General features: G+C 47.4%; 7 protein-coding genes across 7 annotated transcripts; 3 read left to right on the top strand and 4 right to left on the bottom strand.

Moving 5' to 3' along the window:
* Positions 1–2,104: 2,104 nt before the first annotated feature.
* On the top strand, positions 2,105–2,929 carry LY89DRAFT_729988 (uncharacterized protein; the record flags this gene model as incomplete). The annotated part of the gene is made up of 1 exon (XM_018219424.1): positions 2,105–2,929. One exon carries the CDS (start codon positions 2,105–2,107, stop codon positions 2,927–2,929), a length of 825 nt encoding a protein of 274 aa, XP_018075552.1.
* A 52-nt stretch (positions 2,930–2,981) lies between these two features.
* LY89DRAFT_429508 (uncharacterized protein) lies at positions 2,982–4,498 on the bottom strand. Its single transcript, XM_018207462.1, has 2 exons — positions 3,982–4,498; positions 2,982–3,900 (listed from the first exon to the last, which is right to left on the bottom strand). Exons 1-2 carry the CDS (start codon positions 4,407–4,409, stop codon positions 3,111–3,113), a joined length of 1,218 nt encoding a protein of 405 aa, XP_018075551.1. The 5' UTR covers positions 4,410–4,498; the 3' UTR covers positions 2,982–3,110.
* A 264-nt stretch (positions 4,499–4,762) lies between these two features.
* On the top strand, positions 4,763–6,162 carry LY89DRAFT_715457 (nucleotide-diphospho-sugar transferase). The gene is made up of 2 exons (XM_018218208.1): positions 4,763–5,153; positions 5,206–6,162. The coding sequence occupies exons 1-2, from the start codon at positions 4,861–4,863 to the stop codon at positions 6,077–6,079; spliced, it is 1,167 nt and encodes a 388-aa protein (XP_018075550.1). The 5' UTR covers positions 4,763–4,860; the 3' UTR covers positions 6,080–6,162.
* A 116-nt stretch (positions 6,163–6,278) lies between these two features.
* On the bottom strand, positions 6,279–7,420 carry LY89DRAFT_429362 (uncharacterized protein). Its single transcript, XM_018207461.1, has 3 exons — positions 7,148–7,420; positions 6,907–7,019; positions 6,279–6,802 (listed from the first exon to the last, which is right to left on the bottom strand). Exons 1-3 carry the CDS (start codon positions 7,191–7,193, stop codon positions 6,479–6,481), a joined length of 483 nt encoding a protein of 160 aa, XP_018075549.1. The 5' UTR covers positions 7,194–7,420; the 3' UTR covers positions 6,279–6,478.
* Positions 7,421–7,648: 228 nt separating this feature from the next.
* On the bottom strand, positions 7,649–8,768 carry LY89DRAFT_665638 (uncharacterized protein; the record flags this gene model as incomplete). The annotated part of the gene is made up of 2 exons (XM_018212855.1): positions 7,649–8,688; positions 8,738–8,768. The coding sequence occupies 2 exons, from the start codon at positions 8,766–8,768 to the stop codon at positions 7,649–7,651; spliced, it is 1,071 nt and encodes a 356-aa protein (XP_018075548.1).
* A 163-nt stretch (positions 8,769–8,931) lies between these two features.
* On the top strand, positions 8,932–11,509 carry LY89DRAFT_429360 (uncharacterized protein). The gene has a single exon (XM_018207460.1). It carries the CDS (start codon positions 9,390–9,392, stop codon positions 11,052–11,054), a length of 1,665 nt encoding a protein of 554 aa, XP_018075547.1. The 5' UTR covers positions 8,932–9,389; the 3' UTR covers positions 11,055–11,509.
* Positions 11,510–11,517: 8 nt separating this feature from the next.
* On the bottom strand, positions 11,518–14,058 carry LY89DRAFT_639134 (uncharacterized protein). Its single transcript, XM_018211603.1, has 7 exons — positions 13,660–14,058; positions 13,389–13,602; positions 13,124–13,341; positions 12,725–12,948; positions 12,453–12,676; positions 12,302–12,401; positions 11,518–12,253 (listed from the first exon to the last, which is right to left on the bottom strand). The coding sequence occupies exons 1-7, from the start codon at positions 13,817–13,819 to the stop codon at positions 11,657–11,659; spliced, it is 1,737 nt and encodes a 578-aa protein (XP_018075546.1). The 5' UTR covers positions 13,820–14,058; the 3' UTR covers positions 11,518–11,656.
* Positions 14,059–14,061: the final 3 nt, after the last annotated feature.

Raw genomic sequence — 14,061 nt, 5'->3', positions numbered from 1 at the left:
AAATGCGGCATCAACGACACGACGCAAAGCAAGCAGATCTTGCGCTTTCCTAACAACAGACTAAGCTTCAGTCTACATTCTTCATAGCAAATTGTTCTTAAAAGCCCACATCTCAGCTGGTATTGGCATCAATATTCCCGTTGCCGAGGTTGCGGTCAAGGTACGGGACAATATCGAAGCCTAGACTGTAGGCTGGAATGGTAGACTCAACTTTCAAGGAACAGCACCAGAGAATCGAATGGTTGGGAACTAATTTCATGACTTTTGCGTAAGCTCAGCATGTCGTGTATCTAATTTAAAGTACACAGAAACACATTTGTACTATTTCTTAGCACCGATTGAGCGGTGTGAGTCTGAACACATTGCAGCTTGAATCGAGAGTCTATTATGCCATTGTCACTGCAGAGTATGGATGATGATGATTATGTGTAATTTGGATCACCAGTAACAAAAACTCCTGAGTCTTGAAGTAATTTGTGATTGATCTGACTTCAGATCCATGATTCGAATGTCATGCCCATCAAGCATATAAACATGGGCATGAAACCACTTAGAGATATTTTAACTATCGATCAACATAAAGTCTCATCTACATTTCAGAACAGCAAAACCCACAACAAACACTCTCCACTCTTCATCATCATCACCTCTAACATGAGTTCAGGTTATTGTGGCAGGTGCCAGCGCTCAAGGAGATCGTGCACATGTATCCCTGGCACAGTCTACAATCCTGGTGGATACAGCTCTCAAGACTGGGACTACAACAATCAATCGTTTGAACCAGTTCTGCAATATCCGCCCAAGCCAGTTAACAACTATGCGCGCTGCTCCAACCCAGCATGTTTGCAACCACTGACCAGATACCCCTGCTGGAATTGTGAATGGGATTGGTATGGAGCTCCTGGGTTTTGAACAGCTCGATATTGTGTTGTGGTGCGAGCACAGGCCTGTGACTATGGAGTAATGTAAGCGAAATCTTGTGCTAGCGAAGGTTATCTTGATCTTGAATTGAAACAAGCTTGTACTGTAAATAAGCCATTCATGAAAGCCTGATTCTCACAAACTCTTAATAGACATGTGTTTGAATGAACTACACTAAATCACCCTCTCCACAAATGATCCAGCCCCTAAAGCATAGTCAGTATGCATGAAGGGCTCTTGCTCTACAGTCATGCAATTGGAGAATGGCTAGGTAATTAAATTAGAAGAGTCCGTACGGATAGTAATACAAAATGAGTGGTGGGCAATCCCCACGTGAATGTGTTGAAGCTACTCGTAATGACTTGCCGCTCTTTCATAAAGACTTGAATGGCCCACTCAAGTCCCACGCACTCTGGTTCTGCAATCCCACTTCAGACTCCAAAGATGAAGCTCACAGAAGCACAATACAGAGCACGACAAGACAAAATTATGACGCTATCAAATGACAACCCGACACGATGTCCAAATCCTCAATGCAATACAACAGGTTACTACGGCTACTGTACTGAGTGCCACTACTCGATTTACGCTTCACTACCTCGCTTTCAACACGCGAATGCGACCTATCAAACTCCTGGAAGTATGCTCTCGGAGCGATACCGTACCAAGATCTCTCTGAAGATCCCTCTGAAGCGGAAGAGTAATTCGGATGCAATGCACAAGACGGAGGATGGAGACTGGGTCATGCGGGATTACGATGACTCGCGCTAAGCGAGAATATTAATGAACAGCTTGGGCTAGGGCCGTACTTTGGAGTAGAAGCATGTAGGAGTTTCCGAGAATGATAAGATCTTGAATGTCCTGTCCTCTAGATCGTGAATAGCACTTGCCTTATTGATCAAGATTTTCACACAATCAGCGCACTCAGCGCGTTCAGCGCAATTAGCGTTGTCATGGGCCGGCTACCAAGCTAGCCCCTGATTATGATTCAGAGCAGCACGTGAGATGCCTTGGGTCACTGGATCATGCTCTCCAATCACAATTGCACTTGATATGAATGGCCAATATAATTGCAGTACAATCACCAACAATTTCTGATGCTCAAAAGCCTTCTTCTTGATCGCGAACTCTCTTCTCAGTCCTCTCATAAACTTCGACACATCTCCCCTCCAAAGTAGACATCATGCCTGCCGATCCTCAAGAAATTAGACGCAGCAGCAAGCGACAGAAACCATTACCTAAAGTTTCAAACGAAATGCCAACTGAGAAGTCGTCTGACATCCCTCCGGATTTCACCAAGCGTTGCCACTACATACTCCAGATCTACACATGCGGACACAAGACGTGGCTTAACAAGCCTCGAATCCAGCACATGCATCCGTTCTGTATGTTCGCTTATATGGCTACAGAGGGAGACAAGACCAAGAGTGATGTTAAGTACAGGTTTCATAAGTTGAGATGTACAAATATGTCTACCCAGCCGAAGGAGTTACACATGGCGGAGGTCTGTGCGAAGTGTAGACCGATCGAGCTGGGCGTTGCTGGCGTGACAAAACAGCTCAGGGAGTATGAGAGCTTGGTTGATGGCAAGGGGCAGACGTCCATTGGAGAGGGAAAGGTTGAGCAGAGCAAGGAGAATAATGATGGGCTGGCTAAGCAAAGCAAGGAAGATGCAGGAGTAGCGCAAACTGATGAGAATATTGGGAAGGATGCTGAAGGCAACGCCGAGTCAAAGCCAAGCACAGAGAACGACGGAGAACTCTGGAAGACGGTGAAGGAATGGCCATCTAAACAAGTCGATGATAATGCCACTGACAGCGAGACACCACTAGCGCGGTCCGTTTTTGGAAGCTTCATCGGCATGTTCATGCCTGCTGCAAAGCCACAGGAAAGCAAGTCTGACGACAACGATGAGCCTTTGGAAATATGGATTGAGGTAGAAGAGGAGCCTGAGCAACCTGATTTGTGGGAAGATGATGGAGAATGGGTGAATATTTATGGGCAGTAACAGTTACGTTCTGGGAGTGTTCGATGCTTTGATGATGTACATAGTTTACATAAGAAACCAATAGGCTCTTCGAACTCTTAGAAGTTGCTTTAAGTGTTGGCAGTTTCCCTGGATCTTGTAAAGCTTGAGTGACACTGCATCCAAGTACTAGCCCATAGAACGGCGTAATGGGATGAGCCCATCAAGGGATGATAACAGCACCATTGCGAGAACGGACATTCCCAGACTCCCAGTTTCGTGTAAAGAGATACCTAGGAGCCATAAATTCATTCCTAGCTTCTTCCAGTCGAGGATCCAAGATATCAGGTTCTCTCCAAGGTTTAATATTTGGCCAACCATCAGGGCTGAAAGCCAAGTTTTCTTCCTTCATGGTGAGGAATTTCTGGCAACAGGAATCCCCGCACCAAATTTGGGTTGAAGCATTCCTTGAACATCCAAGCCCAATATTGTGATAGCGCGGTGTCTTCCAGAAGTCGACCTTGTGTGAGACCGTTAATATAGTAAAAAGGAGGCAGATTCTCTTCCATGGGATGCTGCGCCAATAATCGCAGTCAGTCCATGTTAAGTTTTGGTAAGGCCCGGCGTCCCATGTAATGGCAATGTTCGCCCAGGCTTCACGCTCAGCGGGACGCACGTCCCACTTGTGAATTACGCCGGCGGCATAATCAATGGCAAAAGTCGGGTATGGAAGGGGGAGCGGGACAAGCTCGCACGTGGCAGTTTCGAAGCTACACTCCTTGTGTGGTATTTCGACAGTCAAGACTCCTAAAGCAGGAAGATGGACAATCACTGCTCGTACCAGAGCACCCAACACCTGCATTGTCGATGTGCCTGGGTGATTGATGACGTCTGTAGCCATATATAGAGATCGAATGTGACCACGTAGACTTGGATATGGGTCTAGTGGCAGATCAAACAAATTGCATTGCATTCGCTTGTGTTGATTTTGCCTCTCGTCGAGATATTCTGGACTTACTCAAGTCAATATATATGTTACCCGTACCCGAAAGACCACAAATATGGAGGACTTTGGGAAGCCAGGATTAGCTTACCGATACCACACGCGAAGTGCGGTTGCTCGACGCATGACAGACTGAGGAATCGTTTTCACTCTTTCTCCACATCTCGGAGTTGAGCATAATTTGATGGAATAGTAAACTTCTAGAACTTCTTCATAAAGCTGTGGGTCCGGTCGCAAAGCTTGGATGAGAGCCGGTGTCGACCGTTCTTTGTACTCATCCAAGAGGCATTGACGAAAGAGGAGAAGTCGGATCTCAATGGGAAGCCTACGGATATCAAAGATGGGGCGAGGTGCAAACATATTCCAAGCGTGATCCAGCCATGTCTGAGTCGATCTTGTGGAGGTTTCCTTCAGAATTGATCTAGTCAAATCGAGATGTGGGTTGCCGTTGACAAGCCATGGCAAGGCGCGAGTCGGATCATTAGGTGAGACACGAAAGACAACAGTGCGGGAAGACATGACAGCATGTTCATGGGTAAACCAGGCCTACTGAGTATAGTAGAGACTCAAACAGACGACGAAGTTGCAAAGAAGCGTAGAAAGCGATGTAAAGAATGAGAACGCAATACCAACAGTAAACCAACAAGCAAGTAAAGGCCAACTCGGCAACGTTGCTACTTATATATCATATTCTGAAGTTACACGAAGCAATGCATTCCGTGGACAGCCACCAACAGGAACAAAAAGCAAATTGATGTTTCACTTGAAAAGATGTCAATGGGAAAGAGGAGGTCGGAGAAAGAGTGGCTTGCAAGGATATGCATTTTAGCGGCTTGGTACATCAACAACCTCACATCTCTCTTTCAATCACCAAACAATGTCTGACCGACACACAACATCCGGCACATCTCTGCGGAGAAGTGGAAATTGTGGAGGGAAACGAGGACTCTCGAACAATATGCGATGATCGATGGCGAACTATCGCTACTACACCAGGCGATTCCGGCGCATCGCGGCAACACCTACCTTTCAGCTCGTCGCGGTCTGCCTATTCTTGATCTTTGGGATCAATTGGGTTATCAAGCATAATCATGACGATGATGGAGACCATTTGCCTTCGGCACGCCCTACAACCACCGTTGAGGATGAGAGCATAGACTGGAGCAAGTTATACTATGTTCAATATGCTACTTCTCCGGAATACTTGTGTAATGCCCTCATGGTATGGGCACAGATTGAAGATATTGGCAGTCGGGCGCAGAGGCAAGATCACTCATCGTAGGATCATGAATAAAATTGTATTAATACCCAGCAGAATGATGCTCTATCCCTCAACCTGGAACCCTGACGAGATTGACGAATACTCCCCTTCACTCGACTACACTCCCATCGCTCGTCTCCTCCAAGAAGCTCAGTCAAAATACTACGTGAAACTCCAGCCTGTGGATATTATGCATCGCAATGGTACTCTTCAACCTACATGGGCGGATTCATACACCAAGCTCCTCGCCTTCAATCTCACCCAACTCGACCGTGTACTAGCTCTAGACTCCGACTCCATGGTCCTCAAGAATCTCGACTCCTTATTCCTCCTTCCCAAATCTCCAGTTGCAATGCCATACGTATACTGGGGTGCTCCTACAGGATGGGCGTTCAGTTCCCAAATGCTCCTGGTAACACCCTCCGCTACCACATTCTCAGAAATCGAATCCGCAATTCAAAATGCTAAGGAAGATGAATACGACATGGACATTATCAACAAGCTCTTCAACCACCATATCCTCAAGATTCCACAACGACCTTACAATCTATTATCAGGAGAATTCCGTCGCTCTTCGCACGCTGCATATCTTTCCTCTCGCACCAAGAAATGGGACCCAGACGAGATCTTCGCTGATGCGCATTTCCTCCATTTCTCCGACTGGCCTATCCCGAAGCCGTGGATGGTGGCCCCGAAAGAGTTACTCAATAAACATATGCCGAAGTGTCGGATGAGCGAGTGGTTTGGAGCTACAGACTGTAGAGATCGTGCTTTGTGGCTGAAGCTCTATTGGGATTTTGCTGTGAGGAGGAAGAGCGTGTGTGGGATTGGGTTTGAGTTACAGAGTCAGGAATTGCCGGAAGACAGTATTTATCGGCATGGCAGGTGGTATCATCCTGATGAGGTTGGAGGCTCGGAGAAGAGGTAGGATATGGAATGGTATTAGATTTAATGTTAAATAATACCCGATGTATAAGATATGATCTTGAATATATGATGCTTGCAACCATTATGTGAGCCAACAGGAATGCCGAATCCACGTTCTACAAGATCAGACGATGATCTGAAATTTCACATGATGCGCCGACGAGAGTCATTTCCCACAGACAAAGCATGCATAGAAGTTAAAGAAAGTTTCCTTATTAGAAAAGAGCAATGCAATTATCCTCCATTAGCAAAACCTGCGGGCATTTCTTAATCTCAAAGATCACAAATGCACCCCCCATAAGCATCTCAAATCTTCCAGCCTTCCTACCTCCCATGCATGAGACCATCCTCAACCAGCTACCAGCACCTGACTACCTCCACCTTACTTTCGCCCCCGCGCTCAAAATCCCCAATAGCCGGCAACCAACCATCCACAATACCCACCTAGTGCACCAAGAACCCCGATACTTCCAAAGTAGCCCAAAGGTCTGCCTACTCCATTATCACCAAACTTGCCCTGCAACTTAAGGCCCAACTCCGCATGCGCGATTCTCAAGGCGAACAGCGTACCCATCATGTAGTTAAGGGCCTTTCGGTTACCACCGTTGAGCTCCGCGATGATGAGGAGGATGAAGGCTAGGGGAACGTTCTCGAGGAAGTTGGCGTGGCAGCGGGTGGCGGTTTGGAGGACATCAGGAGGAGTCTTGGTGTTGGTTGGGGAAGACTGTAGGAGGTGAAATGTTAGTCTGGTAATGAGTGGTGGGGATGAATGAGCACGTGGAGAGGTAAGAAGGTCAGGAGATGAGAAAGTGGAGAGGTGAGTCTTACGGAAGGAAGCTTGTCACCACAGTAGTAGTCATTTTGGATCCTGGTAGAGACGATACGGCTGGAGAGGATGGTGTTGTAGAGGACAAATGGAACAGCCCATGTACCAGCAATTGCTAGGAATGATTAGTGGCGTGATATTTTGAAGTGAACTTGATAAGTTGATATGAAGCTTGAAAATGGCGTGATTTTCCAGATTCAATATCAAAGAGAGTATGGAGAAGGAAGTAACGGGGACACGTACGGAGAAGCTTTGGGACCGTGATGCCAATGGGAGCCATCGTGGTCATGTTTGACTGTTGGATTGAATTGAGTGGTAGGTGGAGTAATGAGAACGAAGTCAAGCGCTTGAAATGTTGTTCTTGTGTTCTAGAGAGGGAGAGGGAGGTTGTTGTAGGCGGAAGAGTTACGGAGAACGTTTACTACCAGCAAGCGAGCAGCGTTCAATACAGAAACAGAAAAGAGCAAACACTGTAAGCGATACTAATTCAATTCTCACCTTCCGCGCCTATTTGGAATACAACAAACCAAAACGTCAAACGTTCCTTCTTCCCGTGGAGGAGGGGTAATTGCAGACGTTGGACGTCATTGACAACGGTAGCACCAGATCAGCTCTGGATTTCACAAAAGGAAGTCTAGACCAGCCCCCAAGCCAACGCGGACCAAACACTAATAGTGATCGACAATGAAAAGCGATGATGGAAAAACACCAAAAAATAAATAACATGCAACTGATATCAATTGTCTATGAAACAGAACCCCAAAGCCTCTTTACAGTTGCCCAATACCGATCCGCATCTACCAGCAAATGAGCTGCATGGCCACTCTCGAGAAACTTCTCTCGATCAATGGTATAACCAAGCGATTGTGCCTCGTCGCCATGCTCTTCCACGGCCTGCCATGCTACCATATTATCTGCCACGCTGTAAATGTACATCCGAGGCGCATCGGTATCAAATATGGATTTGTCGTTCAGGTCCATCCTCGCCTGGTCTACCAAATCCATCTTTCCTTGCAGCAGATAGCCAAGTTTATAGAGAACAAAGAATATTCGCAGGATCAGATTGCCAATTGTTCGCAATATGATATTGTTGGGCAGAGCGACAGAGAATGCTCGGACTGTAGCTTCGTATGTCGCTCGTCCAGGCGAGCTGTCCAATATCATCGCAGTAACTGGTAGTGTACGTCCCATCCTCTCCTTGTATGCCTTTGCAATCATTGTCGTTGTAAATCCTCCACCATTCGAGAAGAAATGGACAAGAAGTTTTGCGCTAGGTGGCAGTGTGTAGAGGACATTGAGAGCTGGTTTGATGCGATTCAAGTTGGCGGTGTGCGTTCGAAATGCAGCATCGATTTGCGTTGTCGTGATTATCAGGATTCGAGCGGAGGGATACAACTTCTCATACCCAGCAGCATATTTGGCCATGTGTCGTGGGGTTGCATCCATCCATCCCACAAGCAAGATCAGAGCTGGCTCGGTCGAGGAGACGGTGTTTGGTTGATGGAACCAGATTGCTTGATTGAGGCGCGAGAAATGCTCTAGTCCTGGAGGGACTTTGGAAGCCATTCTGAACAACACAATTTCCTCACTGAAGAAAAGGAAGAATTTGTTACTTACATCTCGTATCAATTCCTCAGAGGTCAACAGCAGTATCGGATGCCGTGCCCTTGTCTTGGATGTCAAAATTTTCTGCCGTGCCTCTTTGATGGGGCGGAAGCGGACGACCGTGCCGCCGACATGCCTCCATGCCTCCAAAATCCCAATAATATCTTTCACTTCAAGTACTGATCATTGTCATTCAATAGCTCCTATAAAATCAAAGCTTGAATTTACCATCCTTTGGGTCAAGATCCTGCATCTCCATTGAACATGATTTAAACAGCTCTCTAGTTGGGAATAAGTCATTAAGCTTAAGTGGAGGTCAGTGGGCAACGCTTGAGATGATATGCACCTTACTCTATATATACACAATTATGAGATATGTCACTCAGAAGACCCTGAAGTATATCTGCCATGCGTGATTTATACCTGAGTACTTGGTCATCCTGGGCCAACCTCCAGTTCCCTTGTTGGACAAGCAAACTTCCTCGTCCTGCTTTGGGTTCCTCTTCCAGCAGCCATCATGTCCTCCTTGAAACCAAATACTACGCTAGCACTAGAAATTTCTTGCTGACCTCAAAGATACAATGCCCTCTTTATCCCTGAATCTCATCCTCGTCAGGTTTAAAAACAAGTCCTCGAGTATCACTTCAACAAAGAAGCTTTGTCAACCGCAACCACAGTTGTGGCTAGCATTAAGATGAACAAACCACCGGATTCGGAAAGGTATACGCTAACCTGATAAAGACAGGTGTTTCGATAAATACAAGTCCGTCCTGTTCTCAGCCAAAGACTCCGACATCGTTTCCGGATTTTGATAACCGCCACCTAGCAACTGAATCCAGCCTTCAAACACGTAGCTTGAGACAGAGTGTCTTGGAACAATATGACACAAGCCTCTCGCAAGCGTCTTCGTACATCTGATACGAATGAGAATGATAAGCCAGTTCGCAGAACCAGGCGAGCTACGGCCCAACTGAAGCTGCAATTAGCTCAAGCGGCTCTTGCTACAGCCCACAATAACACGGGAGTGGCTGAGACTGCCAATCCAGCACTTGCTGAAGCCATCAAAAATGTAGCAAATTTGGAAAGAGTCCACCAAGAGGCCCAAAAGGTGGTAGACGAGGCTCGATTGGGACTTGGGTCAGCTAAAGAGGAATATGTCCAAGCAGGCCTCTTGGTAAAAGAACTGAACATCGAGCGCGATGCCATCCAGGAACGATATCTAGCTGCCCAGGTTGCGCGTCCAAATCAGCTTACAACAATGCAACAACAATTGCGAGCTTGCGTATCGCAGCTTGCTGGGGCTACACAAGATCTTTCAGAGAAGAAGTCTGTGCTGGCGGAATTGCATGAAGACATAAATCTCCTCGAACAGGATCGTGATCAATCTACGCTGGATCTCTGCCATGCGATTTACATCCGCAACAAGTGCATGTCCGTGGAAACAGGAAGGGATACTACCACCTCTGCAGCACAGGATCAGATCAATGAACCAAAACAAGAGTTGACCGACGTCACAAATGACGGTGGCCGTCTTCAAGAAGAGCTTATCGACAGGGGATATAGTCTGCCAGTCTCTCCCAGTGCTGCCCTTCGAGATTGCCAGAACCGAGTCAGGAATTTGGGACGAGAGCTCAGAGATTGCAATGACGGACAGAGTATCGCCTCTGGACTCTCTACTTTGAGTCAACTTGCTGACACCGAAGCGCGAATTAGACAACTGGAAGCAGAAATAGAGGAGCACAATCGAAATCTAGCATCTTTGCAGACTCTCATTCAACAGCAAGAAGATGCCACTACAAAAGCTCGTTTAGAAGACCAGAGAAAAATTCTTAGGCTAGAACGGGAGCTCAGGGATTGCAATGATGATCAAAGCGTCGCTTCTGATTTTTCTACCTTGAGTCAACTTGCCGATGCTCAGGCACGAATTAGAGATTTAGAAGCTGAGTTAGCTACGATGACAGCAGACACGCTCGTTGAAGCAGACGAAGAAGCACAAGAAGTGCTCAGACAGGAAGTCGTTGAACTCAATGCCACAGTTGAACGCTTGCAAACAAAGCTTGAATATGTGAATGCTGCCCGAACGCAAGAAGTTGGTGCCATTCAAGTCCAAAGACAACTTGATAATTCCACCGATGACGATGAACTACGTGCAGCAAACGAACGTGGAGACCGGGCAGAGCGTTTAAGAGCAGAAGGAGCCGCAGGAATCGCAGCGCTTCAAGCAGCCAATGATGCATTAACAACTCAAGTCGCAGCTCAAGGCAGTACGTCTAAGTCGGATCGTCACTTGTGGCAACTTGTGAACAATTCTAACCGTGATATTGATCGGCTTCGAGCCCAAAACAGTTCTCTTACCGATCAAGTCAAAGTCTTGGCCGGTGAAATCGTCGCCCTGCGAAAAACGCAAGGCAACGGAAACGGTAACAAAAATGGTAAGAAGACCACCGATCTCGAAGCTGCTCTTAAAGCTTGCAGAGATGCAAATGAAGATGGTGTGTTCGCAACTTTTCCTCGTGATAAAGTTCAATCCATGGTAGAAAGCTAACAAGTATAGAACCTCGCAAGGCTCGTCGGACCCGTGCAGCAGCCACTGCCGCAGTTCCAAGCAACTTTCGAGTCGGTCCCTATGCCAAGGTCACTAAGCCCGCTCCGCAGAAGAGCCCAGTCAAGAAGAGATCCGGCACAGCATAAAGATAGGCTTCAGGACAGTCTTTATTATTTTTTTATTGTGACGGGAATACAGACAATGGAAAAGAGAGCTGGTTACAGCTCGATCTCTGCTGTCTTGGGATTGAATGAGATTTGTTTCTGCACCAGGCCAGTCAATACGTAGAATCAATGTCGTTATTTTCTTTCCAAACGCTGTTGATGTGAACGTGAATGCAGTGGCATAGGAACCTTGGGGGGGGATATTGCACTTGCAAGGTGTTGGATGAGTGAGAATAGTTTACGAATATATCACAAGTCGATGAACACTCGAATCACAAAACGGCTAGAAAATATCAAAAGGACGAACTTCGTTTCTATTACTACAATGATGTACGGAAGGATTTGCAAAGTAAGCAGTAAGTAAACCAGCATCCAACCTGGTAGGACCCCTATGTTAGTAACACGCGAATGACCTAGGCGGATCCGGAACAAATAAACCTAGTTACCAGGAGGAGGTGGGGGAGGAGCATCCGAGGGAGGAGGCGGTGGTGCACTGCCCGGTGGTGGGGGTGGTGCGGCCGAGCTTGGTGGAGGAGGGGGTGGAGAACCAGCAAACTGTTGCAACAGAGCAGAGAGACCTGCACCGCTCAGCCCTGGTGGAGCTGCCAATCCGGGAGGTGCCCCCATTGGTTGTTGGGCTGAGTAACCATAACCTGGAACGGCGTATCCAGCGTAGTTAGCCGCCGGTGCAGCAGGGGCTTGCTGTGCCCAAGGAGCAGCGTTGCCAGAAGGTCCGGATGGTGGTGCATTGAAAGAAGCCTGAGCGCCATAGTACGAGTCAGGAGCACGACCATTCTCTGCACGGCGGTCTCTAGCCCACGGTGCCGCTCCACCAGTTGGAGCAGAATCTCGAGAATCAAATCCACGATCATCTCCACGCTTTTGCCACGGAGCAGCAGCACCTGTAGGACCACGTTGCCAAGGCTTGACATCGTCTGGGGCACCTTGATCAAATCCTCCAGCTGGACCAGACTCGATACGTCTTGGGGCTTCTCCGTTTGCTGGCGCACCTCCAGAGAGTTCTTGCATGAGTTGCTAGGTATTGTTAGTATAGGCATCAAGACGGAATGTTTGGAGACTTACTTCATATTCTCTGTCAACAGCATCACCTGCACCAATCCGACCAGCTGTAGGACCGGGTGGACCTCCAGGACCGTCATTACGCCAATTAGCGCCACGTTGACTATTGTAAGTCAGCATTCGTCTTCCTCGGTAATATCTAAAATATGCATACCGGTCAGGACAATCCCTAGCCATATGGCCGGCGTTACCACAAACACGACAGATGATGTTGGCCGTGAAGTTACGTTGTTCTGGGCAGTCATATTTTCGATGTCCAATTTGACCACAGTTCTGGCATGCCTGGTTCTCGTCATCTCGGAGAGTACCGTTCAGGGCCGCAAGTTCACGAAGTTGGTTGCGCTTCAACTCGTTCTGGCCTTCTGGAATGGATGCAGCCTTTATGTGTCAGTATTGGAGAGTAGAAATAGAGGGCAGAGAACTTACAGTTTCAATGATGTTGTGGATCAACTTCTTTGCCTTGTTGACCTTCTCCTCGGTGTCTGCCATGATCAAACAATGAAGATCTTCCTCCTGGTTGCTGGTATGTGCTGCATCAGATCGACCTTTTCCTTCCTTGACGGATCCTTTACCACGGATGGCAATCTTGGCTCCGGATTCTGTCTCCATCTTTTTCAAGGTATTTCCACGAGGACCGATAAGTAAGCCAACTTTAGTAGGGAGCTAAGTGTTAGTGTATGATCAAAAGCTAAGAGCAAAATGTTGTGAGTGACAGGTTAGTGATGACAACGCGCTGCATTCTCAAATGCCGCGCATCGTCACACAGTAATGAAATGGGAGCATTAGAAGTAGAGGTTAGAAATGTTAGAGGGTTAGCAATCATACTGAAATTGATCTCTGGGTAGTCATTGACTGGCACGTAAACTTTCTCCTGTGTCTTAGTGGGGCGGCGATAGTCTTGTGGAGGATGGTAGTTAGGAATGACTTTCATAGCCTTCTCAATCAGCTTGTGGCGCTCGTCTTCGAGACGCTTCCTGTATCGGTATTCTCGAGTATTGACACGGCGACCGAAGTTATCGTATTGGGGAGGTGGCGAAGGAGATCTGTGAAGCATTAGCTGTGCCATATTCTATTGCGGAGGAGAGCTTACCTGTCACCATCTGCGGGAACCACATCATCGATCCTGAGCTTTTGACTGATCTCTTCAATACGAAGATGCAAAGTGTAAGCTTCAAGCTGTTCACTTGTCATGTTTGCCATGATCGCAGTAGGAAGACCCATGAGCCCTGCTGCCTTGTTATCCGTCGCGTCTCCCCAACGATTTCTCTTCTTGCGGCGTCGAGATCCATCGCCCATGGGCTCCTCTAAAGGTACAAATGTCAGCATTGTTCTGCGGATGGGTAGAGTGGTTGAAAACGAACCTTTGATCGGACTGCGACCACGCTTGACTCCTCCGCCATCAGGATGGGTAAGATTGTAGCCATTGTCGTCGCGAGGGGATGCCGTCTCGCCTCCGAATCTGCGCTTGTTGCCCAGAGGGATATTGTTCGAGCCAGTGCTTCCTTGCTGTCGCCAAGCCATCTTGTCAATGAAAGGAGGGTTTGCGATGAAGTTGGTGGTTGTAGAAATATGGAAGTAGAAATGTGGAAGTGGACTCGTCGACGAATTTCCTTAACCTCCCTAGCGCGAAGTTTGAGCCGCTAGGACAAGGAAGCAAGGACACATCACGTGCGGCTAGATCATCTTATGTAAGCTTGCTCTGGGCTAGTTGGACGAGCTGAACCCAATAGGTACAGGTATGTATCGAAAATGCTCTTTTGGGG

This window comes from Mollisia scopiformis, assembly GCF_001500285.1.
Source record: "Mollisia scopiformis unplaced genomic scaffold LY89scaffold_5, whole genome shotgun sequence".
Taxonomy (NCBI): Eukaryota; Fungi; Ascomycota; class Leotiomycetes; order Helotiales; family Mollisiaceae; genus Mollisia; species Mollisia scopiformis.
This window is presented reverse-complemented; position numbering and strand designations above follow the sequence as displayed.